This window comes from Apteryx rowi, unplaced genomic scaffold (genome assembly GCF_003343035.1).
Source record: "Apteryx rowi isolate R43461 unplaced genomic scaffold, aptRow1 scaffold_0, whole genome shotgun sequence".
NCBI lineage: Eukaryota > Metazoa > Chordata > Aves > Apterygiformes > Apterygidae > Apteryx > Apteryx rowi.
The window spans coordinates 4,345,668-4,362,014 of record NW_020447195.1 but is presented as its reverse complement, the minus strand read 5'-3'; the positions used below and the strand labels follow the sequence as shown (position 1 = coordinate 4,362,014).

The 16,347-nt window shown below is 38.5% G+C and overlaps 1 protein-coding gene across 2 annotated transcripts in view; it reads right to left on the bottom strand.

Annotated features, from left to right (window-relative positions):
- Positions 1 to 16,347, bottom strand: part of TSHZ2 (teashirt zinc finger homeobox 2) — a 224,448-nt gene that overhangs the window by 79,370 nt on the left and 128,731 nt on the right. For both annotated transcript variants that reach the window (XM_026057836.1, XM_026057846.1), the window contains exon 2: positions 2,787 to 5,865. In XM_026057836.1, the coding sequence (XP_025913621.1) occupies positions 2,795 to 5,865 (3,071 nt within the window). In that variant the 3' untranslated portion in view covers positions 2,787 to 2,794. The remainder of the gene's footprint in view (positions 1 to 2,786; positions 5,866 to 16,347) is intronic.

The following is a 16,347-nucleotide window of genomic DNA, read 5'->3' as shown; positions in this document are numbered from 1 at the left end:
GAATACTCTTTCCACTATGTTATTTCCATTTATTTCCATACATTTTTCTATTTTTATTTTTGTTTTGCTACAAGATTGCATAGAATAAGTAAATGCAGATCTATTGGGTGCTTTAAGAATCTCAGTATACTTGATATTTCCTGTTTCTAAATACTTTGCTCTCCTCAATGTTATTATTCAAATGTATACTGACTCTTAAAAATAACATGGTAAGAATAARCAAACTCTGAAAATCCCTGTTATTTGATTTAGTCTCCTTCCAGATCTCAGGAAGAGATCCATATGAATAAATTCTGGCCTCCACACTTCTAACAGTCAGAACTTAGGTAAGCTTACAGCTCCAAAACTGTAATAAAATCTTTACAATGCTATCCAAAATACCCCATCATTTCATACAATTTGTGCTATCATGCATACCAACTAAAATTATAGTTCCAGATAACAGTGCTATCACTCTGTCATCGCAATTTAAATATATTTTTCAAAGGTAAGACACAACCTGCATCTTGATATAAATTAGAAATGGATGAGTATTAAGAGAAGAGCAATTTCTGGGTACCCAAAGGCAGGTAGGACAGTACCTTATTTATGTAGTTACATATCACCTGAATAATATCAGCGATGTGTCTGTGTAGGTTATTATAACGCAGAAACCACTCTCTTCCCTTGGGGATTTTTTTCTTTGTATTTGTTCCCCAAATCCCAAGGAACCGTATCATGTTTATAAAGGTGGGTGTTTGGTTTGCATCTTAATAATAACACAGTGCTTTTAATACCAAATGTGAAACATTTGTCAGGTATTAAGCCATGAATATGCCAAAATAACTGTTATATTAATATATTTGGCAGATAGCTTTTGTTTGATACTACCCAAATTATTGGTTTGCTCTCATAACTCTTGTGTGAAAACTATGAATGTCAGAGTTTTAATAATCATTAACTGGTGGGGAAGGAAAGGAAGTATGGTATATTTTTTCCCAACCAATCACTTGTAATTTTCTGACATTTTGGCAGGTATATTGATTCTGAATGGTTATAAAATAGTTAGGTGGCAAATCAGTTATTATCAGATAAAACAAAGAACATTTATTCATCCTTTTTATAGTGGGTTCTAAAACTGGGTTAAAAATGCCAAAGTAAAACTTAAGGGTATTAGCACTATTTAAAAAGTAAACTCCCTTTGAGTTATACTGAATTTTGCTGCATAAAACATACAGAAAGGGTAAATCCAGTCAAATACAGACAACCTGYACAAGACATATGCAAAACTGAAATCTTACTGCACTTGAATACTGATGTTATACTCTATAGTAATAGCTTCTATTGCCAATCCCAAAGTAACGCTTTGATTAGTGGTTTAAATTATTCAAAAGTAGCCTTTTTAATGGGGCTTAAGTGATGTATAGTCCTCGTGCTGCCTCTGTACACAGAAAGTGTTTCTTAAAGCTTCATGAATATTTGCAGCAAACAAATGTGAAATCTTCACACAAACGGGTATTCAACGCAAAGTGCTTGCACCCTCAATTAGCCAGAGAATAGCCACAATAGCAGGTGGTGTAAGTGACAGCTCACAACACGTCCTTAATTTTGACTATGTCTGACGAATTCATTTTCTAAATGTTATTCAWGTAATGAAACACTGGAGAAAAGCTGAATCTGCCCATGGTTATTCTGTGAGCAGAAACAGCCTGAATTTGCTGCAGAAATTGTTGGGGATGATTAACAGAGCCTTGATGGTAATAAACATGTTAGAATAGGAAACTTCTTTTTGGACTTTTAGTTGATATTCTGCATATTTATTTAAATTAAGACAATTCAAGTTTGCGAGTTAAATAAAATTAAAAATGCAAAAACTGTGTCATCTGAAGAGTACATTACATGTCATAACCATTGGTTGTGGCAGTACTTTGTTTGGTGTCTCTTTCAGCAAAAACATAGCAACGCTAACGTAGAAGTATCCTATTACCAGGTCTTCGAAATATTAAGCTTGTAAAAAAATCTAGCTGCTCCCATAACTAAGCCTCAAAAACCCCAGGTTATAGTGAAACTTGCACTGAAGTTAGTGATGTTTACAGATTGACTGGCACTCCCATCAACATCAAACAAAATATAATCAAACATCTTCAAGAATAAAAAAGCATTGAGCRGAGATGTGATAGAGAGAAAGGTTATTCTAAAGTGATGCAACCAAAAAGGCCACTCACGTCAGAACTAAGGGGAGCTATTAAAATATGCCACAAAACTGAGTATCCAAATAGCACTGAAAGAATAACAGAACTGCTAGGCAAAAGCTTTTCAGAGTTATTAGTAGATTCTTCAGGCTTGGTTTTAGATTATGGATTAATTAAGATTTTGCTAATTTGCTATTTGAATTGTCTCCCCCCCCACCCGATTTCCTGGGAGAGAGGTAAGCAGTCCTTTGCTGTTCAGTGCTTTTTCCTGCTTTTTCTATTCTCATTGCAAAGAGTAGCACTTAGCTGCACTCCACATTGAACTGCACAGAATGTGAAGCAATTAGCTCTCAGAAAAGAGAGTGAGAACTGGGAAAACAGCTATGTTGAAATGAGTAATAAGAAGCAACTTTTCTATGTAGGGCAATGTAGCTAAGCATTTATCAAGCTCTCTTCTTGAAAACATTATAAAATGGATATGTACATGTAATTAGATAAATGAGGCAGCAGTACATTATACATTTTATAGCGTTTTCCTACATTTAAGAAAGTACAAATGTCTTAAGAGTCCTCCTTAAAATGATGAAATTAAAACTCACTATAGAGCATGCATACCTTAAGAGTTATTCTTCATCCACTTCTGCTACAAATTGTGAATGGTGTTCTGGTGACTTGCTGTGTGTTTTGCTTAGATGAAGTTTTACTGCGTGTTTGCTCGCAAATGTCCGACAGCACAACTTACATTTGAACTTAGAGTCTGTGTCCTCTTCTCCAGCTATTGTTTCAGGAGATCTTTGAACTGAAACTCTGGAGATTTCTTGCTCTACCTTGGTTTGCTGCTCCACAGCCAGCCTGTTCATGTCTTTCATTTGGAAACCTAGGTGAGATTCTAAGTGGCTAATGTAAGTAGATGGGGTTCGAAACTGAGACGCACAGTCGCTGCAATAAAAGATTGGATGCCCTTTGTCCATGTTTTTCAAAAACTTTGTTCCTCCAGTTTTCCTAAGTTGGTACTTTACATTTGCCAACCAATGGCTGATGGTGGTCATCGACAGTCCAGTAAATTTTGAAATCTGCATGCGCTCTTGTGGGCCTAGATCTGATAATAAATATTTACCTTCGGAAGTCTGGAAGAGACTGGAAGCAAACTGAGCTTGCAAAATGAGAAGATGCTGAGGGTTCCAGTTTGACTGTCTGCCCTTCCTTTTATGCAGAGTAGAGACTTCTGTTGAGACATCCTCAAAGCGTCGGACATCTATTTCCAATTTCATAGATGGGATCCTTGAAGATGCAGCAGGTTTTGGCGTAGTAGCTTTGGGAAGAACTTTGACCATGTCAGCAATGTCAGAAAGAGCATGTTTTTGAGGTGGAGAAGTACAAGATTGTGCTTGAGCTGACTCAGCTTTCTTGCCTTTAGATTTGGTCAGGTCAATAGGCTGATCATTGTTTTCAAACAAATAGTGCCTGGATACACTTGCAGGCTTTGGTGGGGTTGGAGCAGGAGATAAAACTGGCTTCTCCATCATATTTAAATTAGGTTTGTGGAACATAGAAATTGTGCTAGAGCTGGGGCTGGAGTTGGATTGGGGCCGTAAAGGTTCAGTGGCTTTGCCCAAGTGATTATTCAGTACTGACTGGAGGGCACTAAGTGGGTTGACACAAGGCAGTTCAGAGGAATGGTTGGCAGCAGCACAACCATTACTAAGAGAAGCTGCTGTTGGTTCCTTGAGGACTGGTTTTTCTTTTCCACTGTCCTCTTTTATTTTGTCTTCTTCTTTCAAGGGACATGGTTCTGTCTTTTTTGGCTCCACAGAAGCTTCACATTTGAGGAGAGGTTCTCTTTCATTCTGACAGAGCGGGGCAGGTTCAGCTTGGACACCCTCTTTAGCATAGTCCTTCTGTACATCTTCCTTGTCATCAGTTTCCTTCTTCACTTGAGTGCACTGGGCCACATTTGCTGAGATAGGGACCAGAGGCATGACCTTCCACTTTGGAGCAATGGGCCTCAATTTATTGGTGATTGTTGGCCTGATTTGCAGTACTTGGGAACCCACAGGCAAAGACGGCTTAGCTCCTTCTGAAAGCTGGTAAGCTGCATGGATACTAGGATATGCACTCCAGCTAGGAGCTCCATTTTGAGCTTTATTGATGGCTGTCGTGACAGTGTTCTCCAACGACTTTAAAATGTCCCCACCACCCTTTGAACCATCTTCTAAATCTTCTTCTCTGAGGTACTGGTATTTCATTGTAGGATCCAGTGGTTTCTGAAGTGTGTCTTCATACTCTTCAGTTTTTACCACTTTCTCATCTTTGTTTGTATCGTCAGTCTTATCTTTTTTAGTTTCTTTTTTTAGTTCAGAGGTGGGAGCTATGCATTCTGAAGATGATTTATTGGTTGTTTTTGAAACCGGGCTGTCATTGGCTGGTGCTTCAGACAGTGATTGCATCTTTTCCACAGCTAAAGGATCCAAAACGAGTTGCTTTCCTTTTTTTGAAGCTGAACTTGTGACTTTCAAGAAATGGCCAGTGACCATCATATGAGTAGTAAGCTGCTGCAAGGTGTCATGTGAGCTCCCACATTCCATACACTTCAAAATCTGGGATTTACAGGCCTCAAACTGCCATGTATAGCTGGCGCCATTTTGATAGCCATACCGGTTGTTAGATGATAACTGCAGGTTTGCATTCTTCTGAGGAGAAAAAGTATCCGAGAAAGACCCCGTTGTGGAATCGGGGGAACAAGGCCTGTTAACATCAAACACACGTTTCTTTGCTGGAGTGACCATTTTTGAAGAAATGGTTGGTACCGGCTCCTTCAAAGGCACTTTTTGGTAATGTTTTGTTTTTATCATATGAACACTCAGATCTTGAAGGGAATCAAAAGAGTCACCACAGAACATACATTTCAGAACTTTTTGTGCATCTTCCTTGTCCATGTCCTGGAAAGCCCTTTTTCGGGGCTTTGAGTAGCTGGTAGGTCTGTGCTTGTCCTTTTTATGGTTGTCATCTTGGTAATGACCTGTTTCATTCATATGAACCGTTAGTTCTACCAAAGTGTCATAGGCAGCACTGCACTGCCTGCACCTAAACCTGCTAGCACCTGTGAATACAGCTCCACACATTTTGCTACTCTGCCTGTAGAGCTGGACTGAACTGAACAGGTTAGGTTTTGAGACAGGTCTGGAAGGTAAATTCTGTTGTAAGCTTTTTGACAATGCATCTTGGTGCCAATCAAAATCAGCTTTGCTACCTCCATTTCTGTTGTCACAACTCCTCTTTTCCGAGTTAGACAACTTGAAACCCAGCCCTAAGCCTGTCCAGTAAGAGTCTGACAGTATGTTGGCATAGACTGCTGTCATTTTATCCATGCAATCATGTGCTTCATTCTGGGCTTTGGGATGGGTGCTGGTTTTTGGATCCTGTGGCTCTCTAGAACAAATGCTTTTAATATCTGTCACGTGGTCACTACCATCACTCAGTAGTGATTCATTTTCTGCATCCTGATTAGATATATGACTGACTGGAGAATTCTGGTAACTAAAGTTCCCTTTCTGCTCAGGTCCCACTTCATGTTCCTCATCTGTACCAGTGTCATTGCTGCCCTGAAGTTGAGCAGTTGAGTTGTTGTCATCGTCATCTTCTTCCTCCTCCTTTATATCTTCCTCTTCCTTTAAATCTTCCTCTTGGACATAACCTGAAATGTAATGTCAATATATGAAATAACATGTTAAGGGAGAATACTACACTTTGAGGTTTCTAATTTCACTATGTGCTTTCCTTACCGGACTTCACTTTAATCTACAACTTTATTGTCTGTTAGTACTGGAAGTGAAAAAAGCCAAATAACGTCTCTTTTTGTGAAGGTGGCTGCATTTTATTGGCAGATGATCATAATTCTTTATAACTGCCAGAGATTCTGAGTTAATAATTTTCCTGTCATAGGAGTATAATTCTAACTGTCCTGTAATGGGACAGCTGGAAAATTTGTACATAAGAATTTTAAGTTTATACTAAAAGCTTCAATTCTATCAAATTGTTTTGAGCCTCAGTAAAAGAAAGGGTAGAACTGGCAAGGAACAGAAGAAAAATAACTGCCATAATCTTTCTGGTTCATAGAATCATCTAGGTACAGTAATCTTTTGCCATTTGATCACCTAAAAAAGCACTTTAGAATCTACACAAATAATTTATATGTCAAAATACAACATCTGAAAGAGCTAATAGGCTTAAGTGGAACTCTTTTGTTTGTAAAAGTAATATACTGTTTACCATAAAGCAAATTGTGCTTTGATAAAAAAAATACCTATCTTTCATGGCAAGAACCTTTGAAATTACAGAAGGGTATTGGGAGGTAACAGAGAGAGACCAAAGTTAACTATAAAACTGAAAAAGTAGAACAAGTCCAGAATAATTTTCTTTGACAAATGAACTATTTAATTAATAAGATGAACTTGATACTGGAAGGTTGTAAATTTTAAAATTAATTAAGGAATCCAGTTATTTTTTCTTCTGGCTCTAGATCAGCAGTAATTCCACTCAAGTTACGGGAGATAACCTGGTTAAAAACAGATTGAAGGGTGGGAGAAAAGGATTCTTAAGGGTGAGCTGGCACTGCTGCAGTCAGTGGCTAAATTCCCATCGATTTACCAGAGTCAAGAATTCACTCTCAGACTCCCACAAGAAGTGACAGAGCAGAACAAGTAGTTCAGATATGTTTTCACAAAACCCCAGTGTAATTTCTTAACAGCTATTGCAAAGCTATTGTGTACAATGCAAGCAGACACTGAAACAATTCACTTTTATTGACAGCCACTCATCRAAACTAAATGTTGATTTCAGAAGTGCAGGTCTTCATACGAGATATGTTTACATGCCCTGTCAGTTAGGAGCAAACCAAGTACTGCTAACCCTTGTGATTGCACAGCAGTCGCAGGAATACTTTGGTGTGTTTTCTAAGGCCTAGCTTCTTGTGTCAGATAATTATGTTAAACAAAAAAACCCCACCTCAAAATGAAAGCTGTCACTAAAAGTAACTAAGTAAGAATAAAATAGAACTCTTCTACTCGTAACTGTGAAGTAGAGCTTGAAAACACAACCATAAAAGCTTGGAAAGCATAACGCAAGTGAGCCTAAAAGTGTTATTTATTTAAAATCCAGTTCCTTCCCATCTTCTGASAAAAGCTCTTTTTTTCTGAGGACCTGGCTCCTTTTGCCCTCTTGAATTTGGTATTCCTACACARATGATACCCTTTTAACTAATGAAAAGAGATGGAGAGAAAGGTAGAAGCATTTTGATTAACATATGGACAAAGCCTTCCCTGATTCTTTCAGATATGTGTTTCAATTTTTCAATCCATTTCAATCCATTTGCATTTAAGGAGAAATGATCGGGGGAGAGTATCTRTCTCACCCCTCACAACAAGTATTTACCGTCAGGCCAAAGAAATGAACCAGAACTTGAGAAACAGTTTCCTTGAATGAACGTGAAGTGTAAGCACAGGGAAATGAGGACTCTGCGACTGTGCTACAAAACCCACAGGAGCCATCTCTCCTCTCGCCATTCCCACGGCTCTGGGACAAGTATGGACTGCACCAACCTCAGAGCTGTGCTTGATTTACTGCAGGGTTGATACCTGGCTTCACAACCAGAGGTAAAGATAACAGCAGTGTTGAGTGAATGGTCTGGGCACTATTTTAACTGGATAAAATAATAATCATGTAGTGCTAGGAACATTATGCACTTCAGCAGAAGCTTTCAGCAAAGAAGGACAAAGTGCTTGTTAAATATTGAACAAATGAGTCTTTTAACAGTGTGTTGGGGTACAGCAAATATTAGTAGCCCCATTTACAGACGATCAGGCTGAGGCAGGCAGCAAAGACAACACTGAGAATAAAACATATGTACTTCACCTCCCTAACCTTCTTCCCTAACAACCAGATAACAGTGTCCATGTGCCCCCCTTCTGAGCTCATAATATTTAAGGGGGACGCGGAGAACGAGAAAGGAGGCGGCAAAAGCTCCTACACGTCATGAATAGTAACCTTGTTAAACAACCAGCACGAACTGATGAGCAGGACTGACATTATTCTCGCGGTGTTAGAGATACTGTATAGCGTAGGTAGCAAGGCTGGCCCCTTGCCAACATGTATCACAGTGCCAAGCATATTACACTGAGCAAAACAAAAATAAGGAGGGAATCCACTGAAGGAAGCAGACAAAACAGACAACAAATAGCATTCACACAGTTTTGGGTCGGTGCAAATTTGATTCTCTATTTCTGCACGAACTCTTTGAATACTATTAACCCATTTTTCACAAGGAGGTCATTTTTTTTTCTTTGGAAGCTACATACTGTAGTTTCTTCCTCACAATATTCTTTGTCCTTCTAAAAGGATTTACTAGAAGAAGCAGAAGTACCAGACATCTGCACATCCCCCACAATACAGATAAAATTTTCTGCTTAATTAGGCATTGACATGTTTACTATAACCTTTACAGAAGAGTAACTCGTGCTCAGAAATCCTCTTTTTTTTTGTCTGCATTACATACAGATGCAATCTAATGAAAGTGGTAAAGTAACTTATTAGAAAGCGCCATCAAAATTTCACAAAACCACCAGTCAGGTCCATATTAATAATGGTTAAGGGTTCTGGGCAGCTTTGAAAATGCAATACAATACTATATGTGTAAAACCATTTTTGTTTATTTAAATGATTTAAATTGCTGTGGGCATTTTAAGGACAGTGAAGACTTCTGCGTAGGCAATCTAGGGGTACAGGAAATGTATGTGTCCTTCCAACAGTGCTGTTTAGTAAGATTTCACTGTATGTAAAGCTTGATATGAACTGATGTAGCTATTTAACAGAAATAACATTAATTTGAGTGGACTTTGCATTATGTATTTTATAAGCTACATGTAAAGTATGTCTTAAGCCCATACACTTGCATGTTTTAAATGCAGTATCTGCAATAAGTAGTATGAATTTTGCACATCACAGTGATGTCCGTATAATAAATTGTTGAGTGACCTGTTCCCTTCTCACCAGTTCTCCCTCAGGCTTATTCTGACATTCCAAACCTCTGAGCTGCTCATATATACCTGTCTAATAGAAAAAGAATTAAAAAAATCCAAACTCCGTAACCAGGTGAATGCTTCCTCCTTTGCTCAGCTGAGAATTTTTCCCACCAAAATTAAAAAGACCCAAATAGAGATGTAAGTTTGCAGTCCTGAAGAACTGACAGACTGAAACTTTACTATTTTGAAGAACAGACAAAGCCCAGGAACTCAAGAGAAGTGAATGGAAGCAATTTCTGGCTTCCTAAATGGAAATACAATATTTGGTTTTAATTCTGATTGATSTCAATAGAGTGTATCTCAAAATCATGACATCATTGTGGCTAATATTATCATATGGATAATAATCATTAGATAAAGTTCTAAAATGTTTTAACTTATTTTTTTATTTCCCTCTGTACCTTTGTGGTCAGATTCATGATAACTTAAGCAATCTGCTTCTCTAGGACAAGGGATGCAGTAAACAGCTGATATTTACTCTTCAAAGGATAACATTTTCTTTGATATTTCTAGTATATTTCTGCAGAGTAATTAAAAGAAAAAAAAGGTCCAGTTCCTGCACCTGCAAAAACTCTTTTTTGAAATTATGGGTCTAAAACTCCATCTACACTTATCTTGAAACCTTGACCCTACTGTGCAGGCAACGCTAAGCCGGGCTCCCGGTGATGTTGAACACAGTATCAACTTTCAGTCCCTCATCCCCCCCCACTAACCTGTAACTGACACCACGTTATACATCACTTCTCAACTTGGACTGTAGAGTGTGAATACTTTTTTTTTTTTGAAGTGTGCACTTTTACTGTTAACTTTTCCACCAGTGGATGCTATTTTCACTCAAATTTGCTCTCTTTTTCCACATAAAGAAACATTTCTTAAAATATATATACATGTTACTTTCCAAGACTGGAAAATTTATTTTCTGCCAAGAAAAGGGACAGTGAATCATTGTCCAGAACAACACTGCTAATCCGTGTAAAACCCATGCACCATCTGCACTTTTTCATACATATATTCCAATTTTACTTGAAATAACATCATTAGCAGAGCAATCTCACAGTGCTATAAGGTGATCTTGTTTCCTTCTTGTCTGGCTTCAACTCAAACATCTTTTCGTGTTTGGCAAAAGCTGTTTCTTTCTCTGAAATATTTCATGCAGATAATGGATAATGACCACTTCTCATTCCTTTTTCTCAAAAATGTCTAACTACATTAGCTATCCAAAGACAAATCTTAACCTGGCTCTTTGTAGAAAAGTTCATGGCTGTAGATTCATCCCAGCTTGAAAATCAACTGAAGAGATAAATTGGCAATTGAGGAAAAAAAMCCCAAATCTCTACTCTACTGCATAACTCTTATATCAAAGACACTTTGGAATTCCACAGGATTAAAACCAATGGAGCACTCAGGAAATGCGATGGAGTTTTATGTAAAGAACTCTCAAAACAAATGAAATTTGTAATATAAGAGTGAATTATATCATTTCAGAGCTTTTTAGACTATAGTAAAAGTTTCTATATCAGGGAAATAATTTTCTGTTAAGTTCTACAACCTGGAAAGAAAACCCAGAGAAAGGTTTCCATTCTCACCATTTAGGGAATAGAGAATTTCTGAATTATAGGCATAGGAAATGAAAGAACATCTATGTCATCTGGTGTGAATGTCTTGATAGTATAAGATTTTAGTCCTAAAGTCATGTGCTTCAGCATACTGAGGAAGGGTTTAGATATTCTCCAAACCTCAGAAAAAGTTGAATATGCTGCACTGTCTCTTTTCTGGCAGGACAGCTAATTATTTTGGATAAGGGGAAATTATTTACACTTTTTGCTTCTATCGCTTTTTACTACTGCATCGCAATTCATTTTTCAGTTCAGCAGGGAAGTTTCAGTCACAATCCTAGTGATGCAATTTTGTGTCCARCAGAACCTGAAATCTCAAAGAGAAGATTCTTCCTAATATTCCTTTGCCTTTTTTTTTTTTTAATTTTTGCTTCTTAAATAGTTACAGCAGGTGATACAACAGCACAAATTTCTTTTTCTTGCAGACTAGGAAAAGAGAGACCAACCACCATCCGCTACTCGAGGACAGACCAACCTCTATCGCGACGAGCTTGCAAACAACCGCCCATCAGGAGCAAGGAAAGGCAGCTATGAGCCACAACCTCTCCTGTACTGGCTTCTACCACATCTGAATTTTAACACACAAAGGCAATTCCATGGAGCCATAACCATTATTTATATATGAAGCTGAAAAGAAGCAATTTTGGGCTTTCATTTTGCTGAACTCTAATTAGGGCTGTATTATAAAGTTTTCTATTAAATGTCTAATCTCCTGCTGGTTAGGAAAGCAAAACACGCACTAGCTTCAGTGGGGCTTTTAGCAACAGAAGGAGAAAAGATTATGCGTCTTGTACCTTGCATCCTCCACAGCTACGAGTCAAATGAAGATGATACGTGCAGTGAACTGGGTTGTGAGCAACCGACAAACTCTAAACAAACTCCATAATAAAACAGAAAAAAAACAAAAGGAGGACTGAAAGAAGAGAGGCGAGCTGATGCATGCCACTGGACTGGGAGTCCAAACCACGGACGGAATTAACACGGAGTTTTTTCTTGAATAATTTTCCTTAAGGACAGGCTTGTTTACACAGTCGGTTATTACACTAATAGAAAAAAGCAACTCCAGTCAGGTGCTAGCTGCTGCTGGCGTGGATTTAGCCACGTTCAGGGCCAGCGCTTCAGGTTCCTCACAGGAGGCCTTACTGCCTAAGCGAGTAATCCACCTTCGGGTAAAAACAGTGATGTCTGCTATTTTCTACAAAGCCCTGAAACTCACCATTTTATTGTTTAACCAATTTTGATATTCTCCAGGCAGTGTTTTTGCCTACTACGCTTCTTAGGAAAGTTATAGGCTGGTGCCATAACCAGCACACACGCTACCGGCCCGCACAGCCATTTTGTGAGCGCACGCGCGCGCGCGCCCTGCCCCGCCGCCTGGCCTAGTTTGTCCCCTGGCGCGGCCCTTACCTCCGCGCGGCGGCGGGGGCGCCGCCGGGCCGCCATTACCGCCCCCCCCCCCCCCGGCAGTACGCCTCGCTTGTAACGGCGAGTGCGGGTGCGGCGGCGGGTTGTGGAAACGCTGTGGGGGCCTGAACGATTAAAGGAACGCAGTAGTAGCAAATAGGTTTTCCCGTTTAGCCGCTTTAAATGCGTCAGTGTGAAGTGCTTTACTTAAGAAAACATAAGCCCGAAACTTTTGTCTCTTTTTGCCTTTCTTCAGTGTTCTCCTGCCCTGTCTCTCCTTGTGGAGAACAGCCCAGAGGCTCTGTAAATGTACAGATGACCACCTTCTAAATCCAAGTTTCAAATTACGTTTTCCTTCTTTCATTATCCGAGGTTCCCCTAAATACCCATCTAAATTTCTTTAAATGATACGAGCTACCAATTGGAATCACACACAAAAAAAATCTATATAAATTGGAATTGTAATGAGCCTTACCAGTGCATCACTAGCACTTTGGTTCATTTGATATGAACTTTGTTTTTTTAAAGTACCACATGGTAAGGCTTTGAAACTTCAGTTTGTAAAAAAAACCTGTAACAGCCTTTACAGCCTTTGAAGTCACTACTGATATAACTCTGAACAGATCCATTCAAGTTCAACTAACATCAGACAAATGTTTAGTGTATCAGAGGAAGCCACAAAAGCAAGGATTTCATCAATATTTCACAACAGCCTCAGGGAAACTGTAGATTGCAATGCTGTAGGGCAGCTAATGGAATTACACACAAGGGTTTTGTACATTTAAAATAAGCAGCTACTAAAAAAATTACCCTTCAGTTTGATAGAAACTGTATAAAACTGCAGATGGGAAACAATTAAATAGCTACCAACATTTATCCATGTCAGCCTGATAGGTCATTTAATAACAGGTATTTCTTTCTTTCTTTCTTTTTCTCTTTTTTTCCTTGTAGGGCAATAATAAAGATTAACATTTATGAAAAGTAGCATAAAATATAGTACAGCCAAATGAATAATTAAAGATGCTTCTGAAGAATTTGTTTGCTATTGTATGGCCGTGAAGACTGCTCTCCAGTAATGAAATACATTTATATTAAATACAATTATAAATAGAAAAAAGCTTAGGATTATGTTAATGGACACTTGCTTTTTATCCTAAAAAAAGAGAGAACGTTGAATCATTTCTGTTGACTCCATGGCTTATCTCATGGACAGCATTTCTTTACAACGTCTTCCCGTTGAAATGAGTTGGGCCCTGGCTTTGCATATATACAGGGGTAAGCTCGAGGATGGACAAATTAGATGTAATAAACTTATGTAAGATCAGCACTTCTTCTGAAAGACTCTTGATCAGAGTGAAGAATTCTGCATATGAAAGCACGATATTTATTCTAAAAATAGCTCCATATAATCATATTCCTTTTCATTACTATATTCAACATGTAAAAATCTTTAAGTACTGGCCCTTCACACAGTTGGTTTTGAGTGTTTAGGTATGATCTGCTACTGTGGGAAATTATTATTTCTGATAATAAATAGTGCTTGTTCAGTGCACTGAATAGCATTATGTGAGAGGCAAATTATTTGATTATTAGATTATTATTTTTAAAAGCTGTTTATTTCTTGGCCTCTCCAATTCAAAACAGACCAGCTTGGCTAGGTGTGATGGAGAACCCAGTTTAATGCAGAAGAATTTAGGCTGCAATTCAAGAAAGCTCTTAAACATGTGTTAAGTTTGTCCCAACAGGGTAGGAGTTGATAGGCTTCCTGCCATGAAGAGAGGTTATGGAACAATGTTGCTTCATTACCATAATTAATTAATAATTGTTATTAAWATGTATACAATTGTAGCCTGATTTCAGTAATATAACTAGAGATTAAATGAAACAGCCTTGCTAGAAAACCTGACAGAGGAAGGGGCTAAGAGATAGACTCAAATGTTACAACTCCGGAATCCACCACGGATTTCCAAGGTGGCCTCTGGCAAGTCACTGAGGGTCAGTTCAAAGCTCAGATGTTTTTACTGATAAGAGCAGCCCTTTTCATTCCAAAAGCCCAGCTTCCCTACCTGTTGGACTGCAAAATGCTATGTACTCTGTGTGTTTTGCAAGAGCACACTGGGAAGTCCACAACACTTTTACAGTGAGCTGAAAATCTGAAGAGCTACTGAGTACTAAGCTTTATGATTTGATGGTAGGTACAGGCGAAGTTAACAGTATTTCTTACATGTATTTATTAAAGCTTAGAATTCATGCACAGCTGAGGATGCTGAATAAAATGTAAGCTCCTTACAATAACTTGTTGACTAGAACCTAATATTACAGCCTACTTTAAAAAATATTAATATGGTTTTAAAAGTACACTATTATTATACCATTTGTCTAAAGAGCAGTGGGCCCTTTGATTTTCCCTTTGGATACACAGCCATACTGCAGCTCCAGTGAAATCTGCTTTAAGCCACACTTGCCAGTAATATTCATAAATCTGTGCTGGTTACTCATAGCTGGTTAAACCATGCTTGCAACATCATTTGTCTCTTAACGTCTCTTTAGATAAGGCACATAAGTAGAAAGGGGGGTATAACAAAATATAGCTTCCTTGTCTTTTTGTTTTGTTTTGGTGTTGCATTCCAGGCAATAAAAAACTGCAAATGATTTTCAGGTGTGGATTTTTACTTGCTGGGATTTCAGTGTGAAAGGGATACTAGTGAAGAATACACAGATCATCAAGTGTTTTATTTCCCTCTTTATTTTCCTTTTAGGAACACACTGTTGCAAATGCTGCTCCAAATGAATAGTCTGTTTCTTTTGTGACAAATATTATGGCCAACAGAGGCTGACTTTTGACCATCAGACATCCCTGCACTTATAGCCATATAACCATCAAAGCACTAAGCCAGCATGAAGGTCATTACCCCAGCCAGCATCTTACTTTGACTAACTTCTCGGATATGTAAGCAATAAGCAGTTGCAAGAGATTGATATGATACTTTGTGAGTAATTTGGATGAACTATAACACTAACCCAGTAAAGTATTATAATTTTAAATGTGTCCAGAAAATAATTGAAATTCTGGTTTAGCTTCATCATAATGYACAGTGCTGGGTATATTTAACAGCTGACTAGTTTAGCATGAATATTGCTTTACAAATGAGGTCATATTGTTTTTAAGAAACAATATTGCTATCAAACATGTTTAGGAGGAAAAGCAAGAGATTATGAGTACACTTTTAACCTTTCTGTCTCTTTCTATATCTGTTTACTATGGTGATTTAGGTACTCAGTGTTGTTTGAAGGCAAACATAGAAGGTTCTGGCATTTAAAAGAGATCCAATAATGAGCAACTGGCAGTCAGATTCTTTCTTATTATTACTCTGTCACAAAATCTCTGTTCTACATCACTCCATCTTTGCAACACCAGTCAGAGATGAGAAAGGTCAAAACATCTCCTTCAGACATGCCGTCTACTCATGCACAGTGCCATTTCCAGTTGCACACAGCAGCCAGAATTCAGCCTGTGCTGGGGAAAAGAGCGGAGTCCGTAGGTAACAAAGTTCATCAGAGGGATGGCTTTCCTCCTCCTGGCATTGACGCGACCAGGTTAAACAGGCAACATCTACTCATTTTAGCCCACGTTTCTTTTTTATCCCTTACCCTTGTGTCAGAAGGAGGGATACCTAAACAAGTCTCCCAACAGAATATTTACAAGTCACAGTATATATGCATCCACATACATAATGTTGAGACAGCTCTGTCAGGGAAAGGTGGCACACAGAGAGCCTGATCCTGCTTTTCATGTCTCACTACAGACAACAGGGAGACGGAGGCAGCAGCCACGATAAGCACCAACCTGTGTCCCACTGAAATCCATTTTAACGCTGCTGTTACCTTCTAAGGTCCAGCCTGAGACTGTCCCTCCTTCTCTGAGAGAGGCATGATCGCAGGCATGCTGGTGCCGACTGTGGTAGCACAAACTTGCAACCATTTTCATCTGAAGTTCTGGGCGAATCAGGCCCTATTACTCCCTTAATAGACTGGGCAAATATACTGCTTTATTATTATTATTATTAATGTGTTAATGTA